The sequence below is a fragment of the Pelophylax lessonae genome, assembly GCF_965119305.1.
Source record: "Pelophylax lessonae genome assembly, chromosome: 11".
NCBI classification, from domain to species: domain Eukaryota; kingdom Metazoa; phylum Chordata; class Amphibia; order Anura; family Ranidae; genus Pelophylax; species Pelophylax lessonae.
The window spans coordinates 210,701,155-210,723,475 of record NC_138778.1 but is presented as its reverse complement, the minus strand read 5'-3'; the positions used below and the strand labels follow the sequence as shown (position 1 = coordinate 210,723,475).

The following is a 22,321-nucleotide window of genomic DNA, read 5'->3' as shown; positions in this document are numbered from 1 at the left end:
GGGATTGGCACATCAGGGGTTGTCGGTACACGTGCTGTATAAGAAAATGTCTGCCGTGCAGTCGGTAACAGCAAGGCAATTTCTAACAGCAGTGAGGCAGTTTGGTTGGCTTGTAAGTGCAAAAGTACAAATGGAGCTCAAGTCAAGACAGAAGAGGCAGATGTATGTGTGTCTGTGGCAGGGAACACAATCTGCATTGCAGTACCATTCCTGCAGGTTGAGCAGCATTATGGCAGCAGTGAAGTAGTTACTGCACCGCGCAGGAGAGAGCGTGCAAAAGAAATCTGCCTTGCACGAGGGGCCACTGCCGAAGAGTCAGCTAGTTTAGGAACGTGGGCAAAGTCACCGCCCGCAGGCTGCCAATCCGAATAGAGCTGAGACGTCGCTTCCGCCATCGGGTGTAGCTGAGGAGCAAGATGGCGGATGCCGGAGCGTAGGGGCTATCCCACGTGTTGGCGGAGAACACGCAGAGCGGACTGAATTGCAGAATCCAACCCTGTTGAACACAAGGGTCCAATTGATGCCCAAGGCATTATGCAGCGGAGTGGACACAGAGCATCTTGGACTGATGTCTTAATGTGTGTGTGTGTGGCTGCGAGTGTGGGGTCAGCGTGTGGCACTGGGTGACATGTTGCTGAAGTTGGAGCAGAGTAATTGCCAGCTCAGAGGACTGTATGTTAACTGGGATGTAGGAACCACCTCTAAACTGCTGACACCTATAGTGGCCATTCCCTTTGGGAGAGGATGGGGAGTGCCGAAAGTACCGCTGGGGCCAGGACCAGTTGTACAGACCTGCACAACCATCTGCCAAACCAGGGAGATCCTACATTTCAGAGCTGCAATGCATACAAGTTGTGAGGGCCATGCAGCGGTCACAAGGTGCATTGGTTGTGGTCGCAGCAATGAACAATCCAGATTTTAAAGAGGCAGAGGGGTTTCAATGGGCCCAGAAGTTGAAGTCCTCCAGTTCATCCAGTGAGGGGTAGGCAGGGGCCATTGATGTGGGGTCACCCAGTTGTGAATATTGTTATGGATCCCTGGAAGAGGGAATCGATGATTGGGGGTCAGAAGTGGAGGCTGAGTGGGACTAGGGAACTGAAAGAAGTCCTGCAAGTGCCAGTTCACTTAGTGAAGAGACAGAGGCAGCGGTTGTTCTGATAATGCGTGCAAGGAATCTCCAGGTTTTGTGAGCCTACACCACTGGGGTCCCAGACTTATCCCCTCCCCGCACCTATGCCCGGGCTTGGGCACAGAACGACACCTACTCCAAACTGATCGCAAAAGTTGAGACCCCTTACACCCCACCTCAGGGAGGAGAGAGGCAAAAACGTCTCAGGTTCTGTTGTTTTCAAAAACTTGTCCAGAGGAAGGTGGCCATGGAGTACGAATACGATTATCCATATGCTCCCTGGGAGAAAATAGAAGAAATTGAGAGAAAGAGGGGGGCTTGGTGTAAACGGGCTGTTTGGAATTTTCTATATGTCCCCAAGCCACATCGGAACCAATCCATGCCTCAGTTGTGGGACACCTTCCTGTCTATTAGGGCAAACTGGGGAGGTCAATATATATTGACTGAGTGGAGGTCAACCACCCAGATGGAAAAAGTCAAGCCTGGGCCATCAGTATCCTGAGTCCTGAAGGCAAAATCGTCTGTGTACCTCATCCTGATCACTACTATTGAGCTATGTTGAATTCTTGGTCCAACAGGAAGAGTTTGAGTTACAAAGGGGCTATTGAGCCTGAAGGCTTCTAATGTTACAAAGTTGATGTTGGGGCTAGGACCATTACTGCAGGTAAAAGAAGTACTAAGAAAGGACACTTTGCGAAGATTCCTTTTTGGGCCTGTGGCCCAGAGTAATGTTGGCAGGAACTTTGAGGGAGTTGCTACCTTGTGAGCGAAGGGTAGTGGCTCATTGCCTCTTCAGAGAGAGGGGGTGCCAGAGTGAAGGATCCCTTGAAAAATTCTTAGACACCCACAAGTAGGCAAGCTTTGCTAAGGCTCCAGTGATACTAGCCTGCCACCAGGAGAAGATGTGTTGCCTCTGTGTTGGAGAGAGGGCACTGTGAACATCAGTTGGGTGGACTCTGCACTTTTTCAACCTAATTTGTTGGTGTGAACGGTCCCTAAGTGACTGCAGGTAATCAGAGGAGAGGCCCAAGAAGTCATCGCACAGCATGCCCTACGGGGACAGTGCTACATTTAGTAAAGGGCTTTTGAGAGCTGATCACGACAGTTCATCTGATATTATCCGATCGGACAAGCCCAAACATTTTTCTCGTAAAATATCATATTGTGTGATTTTCGTTTTTTCAATACAGTTGTCCGAAATTTCACTACATTACATCACTTACAAATTTTTATTCTGTCATACAAGAATTTTCGGAACTTCAGTAAACTCTTCATTTTCAATATGGAGACTAGCATGCAAAAGAAAACGGATGATCGTTTGTCCGATAATCTCATTGAGTGTACCAGGCATTAGGCCCCAGTGTTTAGGTGTGGACAGAGGAGACCGGTGCACTGTCCAGGCCAGCTGCCTGTCAGATCCTGAGAGGCTGCAGGCTGCTCTGGAGGGACAGTACACTTAGTGATAGTTAGATTTCGGGCAACATGCATCCAAGGATGAATACCCTAAATGCAAGCAGTCTGCATTCTGGGAATTCGTCCCTGGGTGCGTACTCCCCACCCCCCAAAACGTAAGTACTACTAAGTGTATCATCCAGCAGCAGCTGCCAATCTTTTATGGAGTTTGCCAGGCTGCCAGCTGCAGGGGTGGATGGTACCTGTGCTCTTCATCCGCACCTAAAGCGTTGAAGTCTCATTCTCAGCGTGCATAGGGCCATAGATGTCTTTTTATGCTTTATTTAATATCTAATTAGAAAAAAAGGAATATCGAAAAATACCCCACGCTTAATGCGCTTGCAACAAATGTGTATCAAAATTGTATAGAGATATAGATATAGAGATGTAGATATATAGATAGATATATAATGTATTACAAACTTAAATTATGCAAAACCTCATATGTGCCATAAACAATACTAAAACATGTGTAACTCAATCCCACTATAAAGAGTGTTATACACAAATTCTGTGAAAAAGGAAAAATAATAATAATGTCCACAATGTATCGGTCTATGTTGGGTGTAATATTACACCATATAGGGGTGTGAATCCAGGGTTCCAAAATAAATAATTGTTGTTCTCTGTACCATGTGACCAAACAGTCACATGGTCTGCTGAAGGACCCTGGTGATGTCAGCAGACAATGTGTCTGTTTGGTCACATGGTACAGAGAATAACAGGAACTGGTTACAACCCATGTGGCTTCTCTGCGAGACAGGCTTCATATATTTTTTTTGATACCTGTCGCCCATGGAGTACACGCTTAAGCACTGCGGTGACCCCCTATAAAAATCCCTATCACCAACTTATCACCTTCCCTGGAATTTTGATTATTTATTTTGGAACCCTGGATTCACACCCCTATATGGTGTAATATTACACCCAACATAGACTGATACATTGTGGACATTTATTATTATTTTTCCTTTTTCACAGAATTTGTGTATAACACTCTTTATAGTGGGATTGAGTTACACATGTTTTAGTATTGTTTATGGCACATATGAGGTTTTGCATAATTTTAAGTGTGTAATACATTATATAGATAGATACACATTTGTTGCAAGCGCATTAAGCGTGGGGTATTTTTCAATATTCCTTTTTTTCTAATTTCACTTTTGCCTATCCTTGTGATATGAGGAGTTTTATTACAGCTGCACTTTAGTGATTTATTTATATATTCATTTATTCTATATTTATTAATTTATGGTGCATATATTTAATTATTTGAGGTTACCCATAGGCGCAGGTGCACGCCCCTAATTCCTTATTTAATATCTAACCATTAAAAATTGCCTCTTCCCTGACAGCATTCTGAATATAGGGACCCCTGACAGCATTCTGAATATAGGGACCCCTGACAGCATTCTGACTATAGGGACCGCTGCGTTCTGTGTGAGAGAAGCAGTCGATCTCCAGTGGTCCATCGCACCCTTTGCACAATTACAGCGGCAGCTTTCCAAACCGCAAAATTCCTACACTCCCTGCTAATTGGAAGGGAGAAGTTTTTACTATACAGGGGGCGTGTATATAGGATAAACTTCCCCTATGCAGGGGGTATGTCAGACTTCTGGAGATCAACTGCTTCCTAGGCAAGCCGTACATGAATCGATTTTTCTTTCTGTCCACCACAGGTGGAAGGAAAGAAAATTGCTTGATTTCCCTATCAACACAGTCGGTGTTGATGGGGGAATCCCTCCCACAGCGCTATTGTATTCTGCTTGTGGTGGGGTGCGGGAAGCTTTCCCTACTGGAAAAATGCAATGATTCCTGCCAGGACTGCTGTTAGAAACCATGGGGCTCCATACAGCCAACCGGACGGAGCCCCCTGAATACAGTTTACGATGCTTTAGTTATGAATGAACACAGTGCGATAGGTACCGACCGCTTCTGTTCATTCAGGAAAGGAAGAGCCTGGTAAATTACATATTCACCGGACCCTTCTTCCACGGTCTATCCTGAAGGATCCTATTGTGTGCTTGGGGTTGCCAGTGTTCTGTCGAAATAGCCAAGTCTTCAAAATCTCCAACCGCATCACTATCCGCTGCCGTGACGTCAACACTGCGCATGCGCAAAACATCGGAGGTCGAGGAAAATTATAGAACACTCCTATGTTGGTACATAAACATTTCTAAAACATTTCTGATTCTCCAGCCTATTGGTAAACAGTAGCCGCTCACTGGAATTTTATTATAACCTGGTGGCCTGTCGACCCTTTCATAGGACTATAGAGGAAGAGCAGCTGCTCCCGAGTTTACCAGTCGAACGGGACATTAGAAATGTTTTAGGTGTACCGCCAAGAAATTTGAAATCTTTGTAAAAACTGCACAAGTATTCACACCCTTTGCTCAATACTTTGTTGAAGCACCTTTGGCACCAAATAAGAGGAACACAGGCGCTCTGTATTGATTCCTGAGAGAACAACGGTCTGCTGTGTTTACAACAGCAGACCGCCGTTCACTCTCCACGGGGAGCGATCACAGGTGCCCGGCGGCAATAGCAGCTGGCAGCCCCCGTGAATCGGCTTCCCCGCTGGCGAATGGGGGTGCGCTTCCCCAGGATCGCTCCCGAGAATCGCCATACAGGTACGGCGATTCACGGGAACTTGCCGCCGTGTATCGATGACGGCTGGTTGGCAAGTGATTAAACAATCTTCTTTCACGTTGTCATTATGGGGTATTGTTTGTAGAATTATGAGGAAAATAATGCATTTATTATATTTTGGAATAAGACTGTAACTTAACAATTTGGAAAAAGTGAAGCGCTGTGAATACTTTCCGGATGCACATATATATATCCTATTCTATCTATCCAATGTGTCATTTGCCAAGCATCAAGCAGTTCATAAAGCAGACAGTGAATAGCCTGGCTCTCATGTTAGACATATTCAGACAAACTGATAATTCCCTGATAAAAGATAATTTGCTGAATTTGCCAGATTCCTGATTTGTTCCCTTATCCTTAGTAATAGCATTATGATTTATTAATCAGCATATAGTGTTGCCGTGCAGAGCCCTTGCTGAGCTGCTGGAAGAACCAGTTGCAGCACTGATTGTGAAAGCTTGGAAGTTACAGATGTGAGCCTAATCCACACAGTTCTGCTTTGTTTAGAATCTCTCCCTATTTTCAGTTTTGCATTTAGAAAAACTGTGTAGTTTTAGTCAAATGTATTGTCTCTAGCTACTCAGTTTATTTATTTTCTCTAAAGTGGTAATAGTCAAAAGTTTAACAATAATAATAATAATAATAATAATAATAATAAAATAACCCGAGCTTGGTTGATTGCTAAAATACTGTAAGTAGCTGCTATTCACCCTACGGGGGGAAAACCAGAACAAATTAATAATAAAAAAAAAAGCCAATGTTTGAACGTGCTAAAAAAAACAACAAAAACAACTCATGGATGAAATGTGTATGAGCATGTAATTAAAGTGAAAAAGAATCCCTATAATATAAAGGTCGAAGAAATAAGCAAAATAAGCAATGTAGCGATGAGTGTGGAGTCCCGGGTACCATCCAGCAATAACATTTACTTCAAGTGTCCAGAAATCTTTTACTTAGCAGGCTCAGCCCAAATGAAATAAGATCGTAGTGTGATATTATTTTATAAAGATTATTAAAGTAGATCACAAATATAATATACTCACAAAGTCGAAGAAAACCTAAGCCGTAGGCAATAGTATGAAAAACTGAGTTGTGTTTCCTGAGTGTCCTGTTTCCTCGTGGAACACACGCAAGATGGCGTTCAAGGAAGTTTCTCATACTATTACCTACTGCTTATGTTTTCTTCGACTTTCTGAGTATATTTGTGATCTACTTTAATAAATTATAGAGAGAATTTAATTTACCAGCCTCTTCCTTTCCTGAATCAACAGGAGTGATCGGTACCTATCGCACTGTGTTCATTCATAACTAAAGCATCGTAAACTGTATTTAGGGGGCCCTGTCCGGTTGGCTGTATTGAGCCCCATGGTTTTAAACAATATCGCACTACAATCTTATTTCATTTGGGCTGAGCCTGGTAAGGAAACGATTTCTGGACACTTGAACTAAATGTTACTGCTGGATGGTACCAGGACTCCACACTCACTGTTAACCATTAAGCCTGCATTTGGCCCAGAGGGGGGTCTTCATTTCTGGTGAGTGGGGGTGCAAGATGGGAGAGTGGCACCTTGACATGGATGAGCACCTTCCATCAGTAAGAAAATAAGGCACCTTTTGCACAGTTTTTCTGAACATTTGATGAACTTCATTACTGCATGCACTTATTTATGAATTCAACTCTACTAGTGTGTGTGTGTGTGTATATGTATGTGTGTGTGTGTATATATGTATATATATAATATGTATATGTGTGTGTGTTTTGAATACATTACTTATTTTGCACATTTTATTTATTGACCTTTTATATTATAGGGATTCTTTTGCACTTTAAATGCTAATACACATTTCATCTAGCACTTCTTTTTTTTTTTTTTTTTTTTTAAACTGTAACTTTGCCCTACAGGTCAACTTCTAAAAAGTCTTGCCTGTAGGTGCTTTTGAAACGGCCTGAACTTGCACCATTTTCTAGATATTGACCTTGGCTCAAACGAATGAAGCCGATGACGTCGCTGGCACATGTACAGTACTAAATAGAATATCTACGCCTATCCCTGGTGCAGCAAAGAACAGGGGCGTAATAAAATAAAAAGACATGTGCCACGTCCTGAATGTCAGAAATACAAAAAAGGTGGAGGAATAAATGGACTTTGAGGGCACCGTAATAAAAAACACAACACTTTATTTTGGATAAGTATTAAAACCACAAAAGTGTATATCGACCGATCAACATGGACAATTTCATTGATCAGAGGATGCAAGTGATAGGTGAGTGGGGAGAACCTCACCACCTAGAACATACAGTGCAACAGACAATACAAGATTGCATTTGAATGATATACAAAGGAGAAGTAGGGCGCTATACGCTGCACACAGACCGCACCACGGTGCAGGCAACGCAGAGCGTCCTGTACAATATGATAACAACTTCCAGAAGGAAATAAAACAATATATCCAATTGCTCTACATGTTTCGCCTGGTGTTCAGACTTCATCCGGAGCGGTTTGGAATATAAATTCCATAGGAAGATGTTGTTGGAGCCAACCAATAGGCACCAGAAATAATAGACCAATCTTGTAATAAGTAATCACGAGGGGTGACCTGTTGAGGTAGCTGGAGGAGCACGCACTGCTTATGGTCAGATTAAAAGGGAATCAGGTAGTCACAATATAGGGTATGCATGTCCCATACATAGCCGGACATAAGGCATATAGTAAAATAGCAGGCAGTTCCTCCAAAACGAAAAAGCATGCAGCGCGTCCTCCAAATGCTCCATTGGTGGTCATTCCCCATCCGGGGGTCACTGATCTGGGTTCTTGAGGAGCATTTGGAGGACGCGCTGCATGCTTTTTCGTTTTGGAGGAACTGCCTGCTATTTTACTATATGCCTTATGTCCGGCTATGTATGGGACATGCATACCCTATATTGTGACTACCTGATTCCCTTTTAATCTGACCATAAGCAGTGCGTGCTCCTCCAGCTACCTCAACAGGTCACCCCTCGTGATTACTTATTACAAGATTGGTCTATTATTTCTGGTGCCTATTGGTTGGCTCCAACAACATCTTCCTATGGAATTTATATTCCAAACCGCTCCGGATGAAGTCTGAACACCAGGCGAAACATGTAGAGCAATTGGATATATTGTTTTATTTCCTTCTGGAAGTTGTTATCATATTGTACAGGACGCTCTGCGTTGCCTGCACCGTGGTGCGGTCTGTGTGCAGCGTATAGCGCCCTACTTCTCCTTTGTATATCATTCAAATGCAATCTTGTATTGTCTGTTGCACTGTATGTTCTAGGTGGTGAGGTTCCCCCCACTCACCTATCACTTGCATCCTCTGATCAATGAAATTGTCCATGTTGATCGGTCGATATACACTTTTGTGGTTTTAATACTTATCCAAAATAAAGTGTTGTGTTTTTTATTACGGTGCCCTCAAAGTCCATTTACATGTACAGTACTGTCTACATTCATGGTGCACTCAATGTTCTGTGAATGCAGAGAGTGGCGTGCGGCGATGGTGTCTCCCATGGGCGGGAGACGGGAGTGATGTGATTGCGGCTTGGCCATTCAAAGGGCCAGAGAACCCAAACCTGGAAGGAAGACTAGGTGAAGATGGAAGGCCCAAGAGCAGTGACAGCTCAGCGCTAGAGATCTCCTTTTGAAAGGTAAGTCTGCCATAATGCAGTGCATACTAGCGCATTATGGCATTTACCTGCAGTTGGTCCATTTTTAATTTTTTTTACAATACATTTTAGTGCAGACACTTCCCCTGCTTTTTGCCTTGTATCATATCCTGGATTTTGTAAACCCTTTGTTCCAGGGGTGTCATCTTTTTCATCGCGGGTTGCATCAAAAGTATGATTACCCCCCAAAGGGCCAGTTGTAACTGGGGTGTGCTACATACAGAATGCAGGGTTCAGGTATGCTGGGTGCAGAGTGCATGGTTCAGGGGTGTGCTGGGTGCAGGGATGCACGTGGTAAAGAGTGCGGGATACAGGGATGGGCTAGGTGTAGGGTTCATGGGGGCGCAGGGTGTGCTCTGTGTTTTCAAATGACAGCAGGAGTGAGCTGGAGGTGGGGGAATAGAGATCCGCCATGTTCCAGCTGTAAAACTGGGTGTGGGGGCTACATGACAGGGCCTAGGTTTGGCCTGCAGGCCTTGTGTTTGACATAAGTGCTTTAACCATTTTGTTGACTTCTTTCTTCTTTCTTCTTTCTTTCTTTCTTTCTTTCTTTCTTTCTTTCTTTCTTTCTTTCTTTCTTTCTTTCTTTCTTTCTTTCTTTCTTTCTTTCTTTCTTTCTTTCTTTCTTTCTTCTTCTTTCTTCTTCTTTCTTCTTCTTTCTTCTTCTTTCTTCTTCTTTCTTCTTCTTTCTTCTTCTTTCTTCTTCTTTCTTCTTCTTTTTCTTTCTTCTTCTTTTTCTTTCTTCTTTTTCTTCCCTTCCTCCCTCCCTTCCTCCCTCCCTTCCTTCCTTCCTTTTTTCCTCCCTTTTTTCCTCCCTTCCTTCCTTCCTCCCTTCCTCCCTTTTTTCCTCAGTGCTGCGGCTCTCTTGCCTCCTCTTTTCAGCCACTTCTGTCTGCATGCAATTGTAGTCTCCTTTCAAAGCCCATGTGATAATGCAGGGATATAGTTGGAAGACAAGAACAGCGTGTTGGTTGTCACCCTATAATAGGAAGCACCTGAACAAGCAACTTCATGGCAGGATCACCAGGGATTTAAATTTTTTTTATGTTTAAAAATGACTTTTGTGTTCTGTTCAGAAATGGCTCTCCTTTTTTTTAGCCAGTCTAATGCTGCAACTATTTTATTTCCTACTGCAGGAGGTGCTCTCTGCCACCCTATTGTGCCCCCTTGCTGCAGTGCCCCAATGTCTGTCCCTGGAGGCAGGAGGCCATCTATTGGTTCGCGTAGGTAAGTCTGCCTTCTGTGTCGTGTAAACTTTTTTTTTTTTTTTTTCCTAGTTGCTGTGCTTTGCAAATCTTTGTTTTTTTTTTTTTTTTTTATTTATTTTTTTATTTTCCTCACTACAGACGAGCTTCGCCTCCTGTCTCTATGAGGGACCCATATGGAACATCCTCTCTTAGCAGTAGCACCTCCGGCTCCTACAAAGGAAGTGATGGCAGTCCCTCTTCCAGGTAGAGCAACTAATAATCCAAACAAACAATCTGGCAACTGATTTGTACTTTTAAAAAGGGCCTACCAAATGGCATTAAAAACTACACATAATTTAAAAGTAAAAGCTAAACTAAAATACACTAAATTACCAAAAGTATTGGGATACCTGCCTTTACACTAGGGATAGACCGATTATCGGCAAGGCCAATATATCAGCGGCCGATATGCACTTTCCCCGATATATCGATATCGGCCTGGGAACTGGCCGATTATTGCCGATATTTTTGTGACGTCATTCTGCCTCCCTCTCCTTTGGACAGCCTCCTCTGGAGTCGGGACTTGTCTCGCGGGAGTGTATCACAGCCATACACCCATCCGCAGCAGCCCAGTGCCAGCCAGCCACCTACAGGCCCTGTACCAGCGAGCCAGGCCAGCTTAAGCATTAGGAAAAAATTTACATGTTCAGTACCAGATTTGTGTCAAAAATTGTCTTTTTCAAAACTTTAAATGTACAAAATATCGTATCGGTCTATCCCTACTTTACACACACATGAACTTTATTGGTACCCCAGTCTTAGTCCGTAGGGTTCAATATTGAGTTGGCCCACCCTTTGCAGCTATAACAGCTTCAACTCTTCTGGGAAGGCTGTCCACAAGGTTTAGGAGTGTGTCTATGGGAATGTTTGACCATTCTTCCAGAAGCGCATTTGTGAGGTCAGGCACTGATGTTGGATGGGGTTGAGTTCAGGACTGTGTGCAGGACAGTCAAGTTCCTCCACCCCAAACTCACTGATCCATGTCTTTATGGACCTTGCTTTGTGCGCTGGTGTGCAGTCATGTTGGAACAGGAAGGGGGCATAAAGTGGGCTAGGTCACACATTAAAATCCTAATTTGTTAATTTTGTCATTTTACATTGCCATTGAAAATGTAATGATGGCCATTGCTGAGGTCACACACTGGATTTGGACTTTAGAGCAGGCATAACCAGAAGGAAGGAGAACCCCCTAGTGGGACTTTAACGACCTGAGAGCTAAATACAAACATATGATGAATATATCACAAACAATATAAAAATACAATATAAATTTTATTGAAAAATATTTTTTGTTAAAACAATAAAGGCTTATGTGTAGTTAGACAAAGCATAAATGCCTAAGTGCCAGGGGCTCTAGATGTTCCACAGACTGCCGTCACAACTGGGCAACCAGGGAAAACACCCGACGCGTTTCACAAATAGCTTTCTTTCCTCAGGGGTGTATACATAAACTAGAGCAAAGCACTTCTAAAATGAAGCAAAAAAAAAAAGGCATATAAACATTGAAAACATGCAGTATTCTCATTATTGCCGTACCTAATAGAGTTGACCAAAACACTTGCATAATTTTATGCAGAGACGTTACAGGACACAACAGCCAAGGCATTTGTTAAAACCATCGATAATGTCTATTCAAATTCTCAAAAAAAGGGCAATTGTAGTATTACCACCTCCCCCCCCCCCCCCCCCCCTTATAAAAGGTGAGAACCAGCAAGACCTGCCAGGGTACACAGAGGGGGTAAGGAGAAACGTGGAGGTGAATGCGGAGGATAATCTGGAGGGGTAAAAAAAATTGGATTTTTGTCTTACCGTAAAATCCTTTTCTCTGATGTTCATTGACAGACACAGCTCCTGATCTTCTTAACCATTGGGTTATACTGCCCCCTACTGGAGTAGGACACTAGGCAGGAAAAAGCTTTACCATGCCTGTTTCAGGGGATAAACTCCCACACTCTGCTATAGGTATTCAGTTTTGTTGCAAGCAGTATCAGAAGAAAAACAACCCAACTCCACAGAGGGGTGGGTGCTGTGTCCGTCAATGAACACCAGATAAAAGGATTTTACGGTAAGACAAAAATCCAATTTTCTCTTTCGTTCACTGACGGACACAGCTCCTGATATTCTTAACCATTGGGACGTCCCATAGCGGTGTCAGACATGAAGGGTGGGGAAAACGCAGCCGAAATTTTTTTTCCAAAGGCTAAACCTAGCCAACCGGGTAACATGGAGCTCAACCAGGAACAACTGGAGCTCATGTGAACACAATACACCCTCAGAGGATCAGGTCCTCTCAAACAGCAGCCTGCAAAACCTTGCGCCCAAAAGCAGCAACCGCAGATGCCAACACATCCAGTTTAAAACATTTTGTGAAAGTTTGAATCGACGAGCAGATGGCCACCTTGCAAACCTGCATCACTGACGCCTGCAGGCGGCTAGCCCAGGAGGCACTGAGCGCCTTAACAGGGAACGGAGGAACCTGACCCTTGATGTGGTGCCTGCACCACCGTCTGTCTTGTCCACCTGAAAAAAAAAAATGCTAGGATCAGAGATCCCAGCAAGGAACTAGGTCCTTACTCCTGACTAGGCAGGAAAAATCTGAATGCCTAGAGCAGAGTGTGGGAGTATAGCCCCTGTGACTGCCCCATAGGTGTGGTAAAGATTTTTTTTCTGCCTAGTGTAGTACTCCTGTAGGGGGCAGCATAACCCAATGGTTTAAGAAGATTCTGGAGCTGATATCGTTTTTTCATTGCTGATACCGATATTTTGGTCATTGTGTATCGGTATCGGCCGATATTTTCGTACATTTAAAAAAAAAATTATTTTTTTTTTTAACTTGACAGGTACTCTTGTGGAGGGATCTGGGGGTCTAAAACCCCCCCTCTGCACTGTTTTGGCTGTTTTGAATGCTGTCATTTTTTATAATTTGGCGCCGAGTACCCGGAAGTGATGTCATGACTACACTTCCGGGTTTTTGCATGGAGACCCAATCAGAGCCGAATGCGGCTACCGGGGTGAGGCCTCTAGCTGCAGGCATCACTCCGGTACAGCACTTTCCCAAAATATCGGCAATATCAGTAACCTCCGGGGCCTATTCCGATATATCGGGGAAAGTGCATATCAGCCTCCGCTATATCGGGTTTGCCGAAAGTCGGTCGATCCCTAACATATATATGTGTGTGTGTGTGGGTTTTTATTGTATAAGAAGGAACAGTTTAGCAGCAAGGAGCACATGTGTATAATGCATGTATAAAAAATTAAATACGCCCATAGTGATGGCCAGCAGCATATTATAATAATAATAAAGAAGTGGCATGTGCGTATGGATTCAAGGAGTGTACCCCAAATAAAGCCGACATAACAGCCAATCAAATTGACGGTTGATAATAACTGATATGTTTCTGAATCCTCTAGATATCTCTTATTTTACCCCTGTAGTCATTATACTGAACATGAGCCTTATTGTTGTCACACCAGGAGTGTCACAAAGTACAGGGAGCTGCGATAAAGTACTGAATAAGCATGTTCTCTCTGAAATAGCCGAATAGGCACATAGCAGGGAAGCGCTGGGACAGCCAGACCTAATAACATCTAATTGCTTAGTGAACCCAGCTTGCTTACTAGCCTGATTATCCGTAAAGCAGGGAAGTGTTACTTTATATGAGTTTAATTAGTGAGAGTGCAGTAATCTGTCTTCATATTCTGTGTATTTTTGCCCCAGTTCAGAAATCTTCTTTGAAGGAAGAACCTGGAGGGCCTGTTTTACACGGATTTCCATTTGGCTTCAATTTGTAAATGCTGAACACAGATCCTTATAGGAGTGTTGATTGTCACTTTATACAAGCTACTAGCAGGCTTTAGCACTTCTTGAAGCTTGTAGTGAAAGCCTGCTAGCAGCTTGCTGACCGCTATATACAATGTTAGTTTGCAAGTGGTTTACTGGGGTATAGCTAAAAATATCCGCATTAACCCCCAGTTTTTTTTTTTTTTGCTTTTTTCAGCAGACGCCCCGTTTTCTTATGAAACTAGTCCGAGCGGCTCACGAGCTGCTGAGTCGGTTTCTGAAACAGCGGGAGGGGACGTGTCCCCCCCCTCCTGCCGCTCACCTGTGCTCCTCGCGCTTACCGTTACCGCCGGTTCGCCTGAGAAACGAACCGAAGGTGTGACTGTCTGCTCCCATAGGCGAATAAAGTGTTAACACTTTGATCACCTCTCTGGCCTTGAAGGACCGGAGCGACATCATGTTACTTCTAGCCCAGGCTGGAAGGGAAAAAAAATTGTAAGCGAAAGATTACTTTTTTTTTTTTTTTTTTTGATCTTTTGCTTTTAAAGGTAAAGAGAGATTTTTGAGGTCTTTTTGATCCCAGATCTCTACATGAAGAGGACCTGTCCTGCTTATTTCTATTACAAGCGATGTTTGTTTACATTCTTTGTAATGGGAATAAAAGTGATCAAAAAATGTAAACAGACAGTGGAAAATAAAAAAGTGAAATAATAATTGAAAAACATTTTTTAAGCGCCCCATCTCTCCGTGCTCGAGCGCAGACGCGAACGCATACATAAGTCGCGCACGCATCTGTAAACTCTATTTGAACCACACGTGAGGTATTGCCCCGAATGTTAGTGAGAGCAATAATTCTCGCACTAGACCTCCTCTGTAACTCTAAACAGGTAACCTGTAAAGGCTTTTAAAGCGTCGCACATGGAGATTTTTAAGTACTGTAGTTTGTTGCAATTCCACGAATGCCTTTTTAAAGCATGGCATGTTGGGTATCTAGTTACTCAAGGTAACATCATCTTTTCATATTATACAAAAAATTGGGGTAACTTTTTTTTTTTTTTTCATTAATAGTGTATTTTTTCCCCAAAAAATTGTGTTTGCAAAACCCACTGTGCAAATACCGTGTGACATAAAAAGTTGCAATGATCGCCATTTTATTCCCTAGGGCAGTGATGGTGAACCTTGGCACTCCAGATGTTTTGGCACTACATTTCCCATGATGCTCAACTACACTGCAGAGTGCATGGGAAATCGTGGGAAATGTAGTTCCAAAACATCTGGGGTGCCAAGGTCTGCCATCACTGCCCTAGGGTCTCTGCTAAAAAAAAAAAAAAAAAAAATGTAGAATGTTTTTGTTTTGGAGGTTTTAAGTAATTTTCTAGCAAAAAGTGATTTAAACTTTGTAAACAAAATGACAGAAAAAGCCTGGTCGGCAAGCGGTTAAAGTGGCAATCAGCACTACCATTAGGATCTGTGTTCAGCATTTACAAACTGGGGATGAATGGTGCTGTAAAAGCTTCAACAAAGCTTGCTGTTCACACTGCTCTTATACAAGCTGAGGCCCGTGTGAAACTGGCTGAAGTGATCAAATGAGTTTACTCACCATAGCACAGGGAATTTCAAGACATAACCATGTAGAAGGGAATAATGGACCTCAGGACAGAGCTATGTGGGATGGGGCAGTATTCTAACACTAGAGTGACAGGAGGAGGGCTGCAGTGCCCTTTCCATTTATGTGAGGGTGGTACTGTCCTAAAGTTACTAAAAGCTCTACCTTGTGCTGATTTGAACAGACAGGCTTTCGTTCATGGGGCAGAGATGAAGTTACTGAAAGGCCAACTTTAGCTTTAGCTTCAGTCAGTGACTTTTCCTAGTCTAAAATGATATCCTGCACTCCTGTGATCCAGAATTAGCTGACAGCGGGCCAAAATGTGCTGTCCGCTGACGTCAGAGGCGTTTAGGCTCTGCAGGGATCCTGACAAAAATGTCAGGATCTGCCCAGATGGCTGACTGGCAGCTGGCTTAGCTTCTTGGTATGATGCTGAGAGCAAGGGCAGATTGTGCTGGGGACAACTGGGGGGGGGGGATTGCCCCGGAAAAAGATTGCACCGCATTCACTGCTGACATGCCTAAAGGCTTCCTGATGAAGTAGTGTCCTATGGAGTGTGGAATGAGGATGAGAGCTGAGTGGTCTTTGATCTCAGTGTAGAGTGTCGGGACAGCTGATTGATGCTGCAGCAGTCTATAGGCACGAGTATAAATGTTGTTTGTTTTTTTTTTTTTATTCTTACACTCTTAACTTTCTACTCCCTACTTCTTACATCAGTTTCTTTGAAGTAAAACATTTCCTAGCTCCAAACCCTAGATGTCGCTATAGTATCATACATGCCATAGGTCAGTGATGGTGAACCTTGGCACCCCAGATGTTTTGGAATTACAATTCCCATGATGCTCATGCATTCTGCAGTGTAGTTGAGCATCATGGGAAATGTACTTCCAAAACATCTGGGGTGCCAAGGTTCACCATCACTGCCATAGGTCATGTATGGCAAAAGGCAGGCAGTCCTCAGTTATGTCAGTTGTACTGCTGTTGGATGCCTGAAAGGATGAGACTTTCTGTGTTCCTCAATGGATGGGAAAGCTATGAGGATTTTTGTGATTACCAGAAAATCCAGTTTTCTTGGAGTCCATTGAGGGAAACAAGTCCTACCTTCTGCGTTGTGCCACGAAACTGAGGGATGCTGGGATTAGGGGGGTTATGCTGGGCTGGCCCACAATTTTATTTTGTTTGCCAGTCTCCAATTTTTCTGTAGGCAGCACTGCAATCCACAGTATAAAATGTGTGTCCTTCTTCATTGTAATCTGTGAGAGGTCATTCATTTTCGAGAGAGAAAGCTGTAGACTAGGCTGTGGAGGGTGAAGGGAGTTTCGGGAAACCTATCGGATAATACAAATATTCATGTCTTTATTTAAGCTTTGATTTTTATATGGTTTTTCTTTTTGTTTCAGTGTGTTTTTTGTTTTGTTTTTTCTTATGAAGGCGGTCAAACAAATACAGTCTGTGCAGTGAGAACCATGGAATCAAGCCCCCCACCCCAGAACAATATCTCACCCCCCTGCAGCAGAAAGAGGTCTGCATCCGCCACCTAAGGGCGAGACTGAGGGACATGCAGGATGCACTACATGAGAGGTGAGATCACGTATTGTAAATCCTACTAATGATCTTTCCATATAGAGGTGGTAAGACACAGGTGGGTTATTCTTGGTTTTTCTCAGTGCTCATGGTTGCTGAATGGCCCAGTGTTGTCACACAGGGGGTTAATTTACCAAAATTGGAGAGCCCACAATCCTGTGTAGCTGTGCTTAGTAACTAATCCGCTTCTAACTTCATGCCTGTTCAATTAAGCTTTGGCAAAAAAACTTGGAAGGCGATTGGTTTCTATGCAGAGCTGCATCGGATTTTGTACTCTTTGGTTTAAGTAAATCAATCCCATAGGGACGGTTAGAGTCCTGAACCATGTGTAAGCTCTAGCTTCAAGAACTTAGAACTTGCACAGGACTTTGTCATCTGTCCTGATTTGGAATATCAAAAAGTAGGGCAGGGTGCATAAAGGTTTACCTATTGCTTGCCCATGCATCTTTTAGGTTATGTTTATAATGCCATCATCCTCACTGTATTAGCAACTCCCACATAAACTGAAACCCTGGGCATTGGATCCCTGTCCTAAAGGATGGTTACAAGAGTTATGGGAATCTTGGAAGCTGAAATGATGTTTGTGGGCTGAGATTGAGTTAACAATGTTGAAGGTAGAGAAGATCTAATATGTCAGGTAGCCCACTGTGTTAGAAAACATTTATTGCTGCTTCCCTGTGTCTATTTTATTTTACTATACAGGTGCATCTCCTAAAATTACAATATAATCAAAAAGTTAGTTTATTTCAGTAATTCAGTTCAAAAAGTGAAACTCATAAATTCTATGTAGATGTGTTACATCTTGTTCTGTGTGGATTCAGAGACTTGGAGGTCGATGTGATTTATATTTCAAGCATTTCCTTTTTTCATTTTGATGATTATAGCTTACCGCTAGTAAAACTCAAAATTCAGTATCTCAGAAAATTTGAATATTCCATAAGACCAATAAAAAAAAAAAAGGATTTTTAATACAGAAATGTTGTCTTAAGGCCCGTACACACGTACCGATCGTCGGCATACAAACGTCGGCGGACGAAAGATCTGCCGATTGTACGCGTGTTAGTATGGTGCCTCCGACAGCTGTCTGCGCACAATCCGCGGACAAAAGTCTTTCTTGCAAACATGAAAATTTTTGTCTGCGGACACCAGAACGGACGATTGTTCGCCTGTCAGTACAGAATTCGGCCGACAGACCGCAGATTTGCAAGACTGGGCATGCTCAGAAAATAAAAAACACAGGGAAAGTTAACCATTACATGACATCACTTCTGCAGTCAGCTGAAGTCTGCAGACAAAATTCTTGTGCTGTCTTTGCACTTTTCAACAGACACCGACATCCCGGGGAGAAAAGACGAACATTTGTATGACGACGATCTGCGTGTGTGTACGGGGCTTTACTGAAAAGTATGTCCATGCACAGTATAGTATGCACTTAGTACTTGGTCGGGGCTCTTTTTGCATGATTTACCGCATCAGTGCAGCGTGGCATTGAGGCGATCAGCCTGTGGCACTGCTGAGGTGTTATGGAAGCCCAGGTTGCTTTGATAGTGGCCTTCAGCTCATCTACATTGTTGGTCTGGTGTCTCTTCTTCTTCTTGACAATACCCCACAGATTCTTTAGGTCAGGTGAGTTTGCTAGCCAATTAAGCACAGTGATACCATGATGTGACCAGGTATTGGTACTTTTGGCAGTGTGGGCAGGTGCCAAGTCCTGCTTAAAAATGAAATCAGCATCTCCATAAAGCTGGTCAGCAGAGGGAAGCATGAAGTGCTCTAGAATTTCCTGCTAGAGGGCTGCACCGACTTAGGACTTGATAAAACACAGTGGGCCAACACCAGCAGATGACATGGCTCCCCAAATCATCACTGACTGTGGAAAATTTTGCATTTCATTTGGAAATCAAGATCCCCGAGTCTGGAGGAAGAGTGGAGAGGCACAGAATCCAAGTTGCATGAGGTCCATTGTGAAGTTTCCACAGTCAGTGATGATTTGGGGAGTCATGTCATCTGCTGGTGTTGGTCCACTGTGTTTTATCAAGTCACTAGCTTTAATCCATAATCCTCAATTTAAAAAATGAAATGTTTGAAATATATCACTGTGTGTAACGCATCTAAATAAAATAGGAATTTTACTTTTTGAATTACTGAACTAAATTAACTTTTGGATGATATTCTAATTTTGCAACTTTATACCCAAACTGAAATGTATTTAACCTCCTTCTTTTTCTGCAGGCCCCGCCCCTGATTTGTCTTATACAGGCTTCCCTACCTTAGCATAAATGATTTAAATGTGACCGTTCCATCTTTTGTCAGGACGGGTAATCCGTAGATCTGCCCCTGGCTATTAATCTAAGAATATGCAGAGAATTATGATAAAATTATAAGAAGTCATTTGAGGATATGAATAGTGAGCACAAATAGAATATGTTGAAAAGTAATATTTTTTACATTTTGACTTGCTTTGTGATTTTTAATGCTGTAAATTTAGTCAGCTCACATACTAATCATCTGGTTTTGTGTTTTCTTTTCTTCCTCACCCAAACTTGTTCTGTGTGGATTCAGAGACTCGGAGGTCGATGAGCTGCGCTCGCAGCTGAGCCGGATGCAAGAGGACTGGATAGAGGAAGAGTGCCATCGAGTGGAGGCACAGTTGGCGCTGAAGGCGGCGCAAAGGGAAATTCAGCAGCTCCGTGAGGTCATGGATAATGTCCGGGGACGGCTAGGAGAAAATGACACGGGGGTCCAGAAGTATTTTGCTGACATCACGTTGCAGAACCGTAAGCTGGAAACTCTTCTGCAGAACATGGAGTTGGCACAGGATGGAGTACCGTGTGGGGCAGAAGGTGGCGGTTCTGCCGGGGACTCGCCTGCCCGCTCTCTCACCCGCAGCTCTACCTACACCAAACTCAGCGAGCCTCCCGTCGGAGATCGCCACTCTCAGGACACTGGGGATAGCGGGTACGCTGACAGCAGCGCGGTCTCTTCTGGCACAGAGTTCTACCTTTGCGAGGGGCCTTTGTGTGTCAGTGTGCAACCACCTCCGCTATGTGCTGAGGCTGCTGTTCAGGCCAGCAGCATGAGTGACTGTGCTGTACAAACGGATGAATCTGCGGGTACCCCTGAGCCAGACACAATCATAGAGAAGCTCCTGCAGTCACAGATGGCTGGCACACCTACATCCCAGGACCCCAAAGAGCCAGAAGCGTCCAATCCTGACTCAAGCTGTGTAGTGCTGGTCACTGACGGAGCCTCTGGGGCTGAAGGCGGGGAGGCTGAGGAGCCTGATGCACCACTTAGTTACTGGAGTCGGCACTTTGTAGTGGACTTATTGGCTGTGCTGATTCCTGTGGTACCCACGGTGGCTTGGTTATGCCGCGCTGAGAGGCGCCAAGGACAGCCGGTGTATAACATCAGCTCCCTGATGCGCGGCTGCTGTACAGTGGCTTTGCACTCCATTCGCAGGATCAGCTGCCGTCCAGTCAGTGCCTCAACAAGCCAGCCCTAACTCTGGCTGCCCCCGGACTCTTAACCTTCGCACTTTGATGACTCTGCCGCTCCCTTTGTATCTTGCCTGTGAACCGGAGGGGTAGAAGGGAGATGAGCCGAAGACTTATTTTGCTGAGGATAATCGGTCAGACTTTATGGAATGTATCTGAGTAATCCTGGAAAAAAAAAAAAAAAATGCAAGAATCCTAAGATAAAGAGTCAAATATTGACCGAGGGGGGCTTTCACTGTCACGGCTGAGGGGGGGCTATTGGGTTAATCTACTCAGATGCCAGTCCACATAGTTCGTATTGTGTGATTGGTTGTGTCTGTTGTACATACCTCTAGGTCCATTATATAGTTGCTGCTGAGCACAGCCCAGACACAGGATGTGCCCCATGTCACCTGACCACCTACACCTGTCTGTGTCTCTAGAGTGTTAACTATCCTATGTCACATGTGCACACACATGCAATGCCACCAACTGTCATGTGTGCAGTTCCTGTACCCGTGTATGCACACCGCAGTACCTGGTGGAGAGCTAAGGGAGCAATGCATTGCCATTGAATGTATTCTGTACATATATGTTGTGTGTATGCGTGGACCAGTGCTGTGTATATGTAGACGGGTGCATGCCACGTGCTGGATTGCACTGGTTTGAGGCCCGACTAATGTCACCTTGTCCCTGGCTCTTACCCATCTCCTGGCAATTTTATTATCCCCTATTGACTTGGGTTTTTTTTTCTTTTGGTCATTTGTCCTCGGGTGTGACCTTGCCATGTGTTCCCCAGACCCCATTGTGCTTTTAGATAACATCAAACCAATAATATTTATTACATCCATATTTATTACATACCTCTTACCTCTGTACCATGAAGTGCATGTAGGCCCAACCACTCTTACCTCCCTTTATTGGGTTACATTGTCCATTTTGTATCATTTAAGGGGCCAGTACACGCCTGCTAAAACATTCCTAAATCTATTTGCCAAAGTTGAAGCTATGAGGTGGAATACTAAAATCCTAAAAGATATTTTGTTTCCTGCACATGGCTAACTTCCTGTCAGTAATCAGTATTGAAGTTGGTCAGTTTATGCAATTAGCTTATGACTGATCCCATAGAGTGGGGGGTCTCCAAACTGTGTAAACAAAAGGGACAGTTTGGAGGGCCGGAATGTGGCCATTGCGAGTAGAAAAGGTCCAGACGTCAGTGGGAAACAATAATGCCCCATCGTTTGTTTTAGTGGGAGTAATTGCGCCCCATCATTGGTGTCAGTAGGAGGAACTGTGCCACGTCACTGATGCAATTTGGCCCCATTGTTGGTGTCGTTGAGAGGAATTGTGCTCCATCTTTGCTTTCAATTGGAGGAATTGTACCCATCAGTTGATGTCATTGGATCCCATCGTTGGTGTCATTGGGAGGAATTTGGCCCCATTGTTGGTGTCAATTGGAGGAATTGTGCAACATCATTGATGCCACTGGGCCCCATTGTTGGTGTCAGTAGGAGTCATTTTTCCACATGGTTGATGCCATTGGGCCCCATTTTTGGTGTCCTTGAGAGGAATTGTGCTGCCCCATCATTGCTGTAAATTGGAGGAATTGTGCCCCATCAATTGATGTCATTGGGCCTCATTGTTGGTGTCATTGAGAGGAATTGTGCCCCGTCGTTGGTGTCATTGGAAGGAATTGTGCCCCGTCGTTG

General features: G+C 43.9%; 1 protein-coding gene across 2 annotated transcripts in view; it reads left to right on the top strand.

Moving 5' to 3' along the window:
- Positions 1–20,787, top strand: part of SNPH (syntaphilin) — a 49,968-nt gene extending 29,181 nt beyond the window's left edge. For both annotated transcript variants that reach the window (XM_082272981.1, XM_082272980.1), the window contains exons 2-5: positions 10,055–10,145; positions 10,265–10,369; positions 16,984–17,133; positions 19,699–20,787. In XM_082272981.1, coding sequence (XP_082129107.1) covers positions 10,102–10,145; positions 10,265–10,369; positions 16,984–17,133; positions 19,699–20,641 — 1,242 coding nt within the window. In that variant the 5' untranslated portion in view covers positions 10,055–10,101 and the 3' untranslated portion in view covers positions 20,642–20,787. The remainder of the gene's footprint in view (positions 1–10,054; positions 10,146–10,264; positions 10,370–16,983; positions 17,134–19,698) is intronic.
- Positions 20,788–22,321: the final 1,534 nt, after the last annotated feature.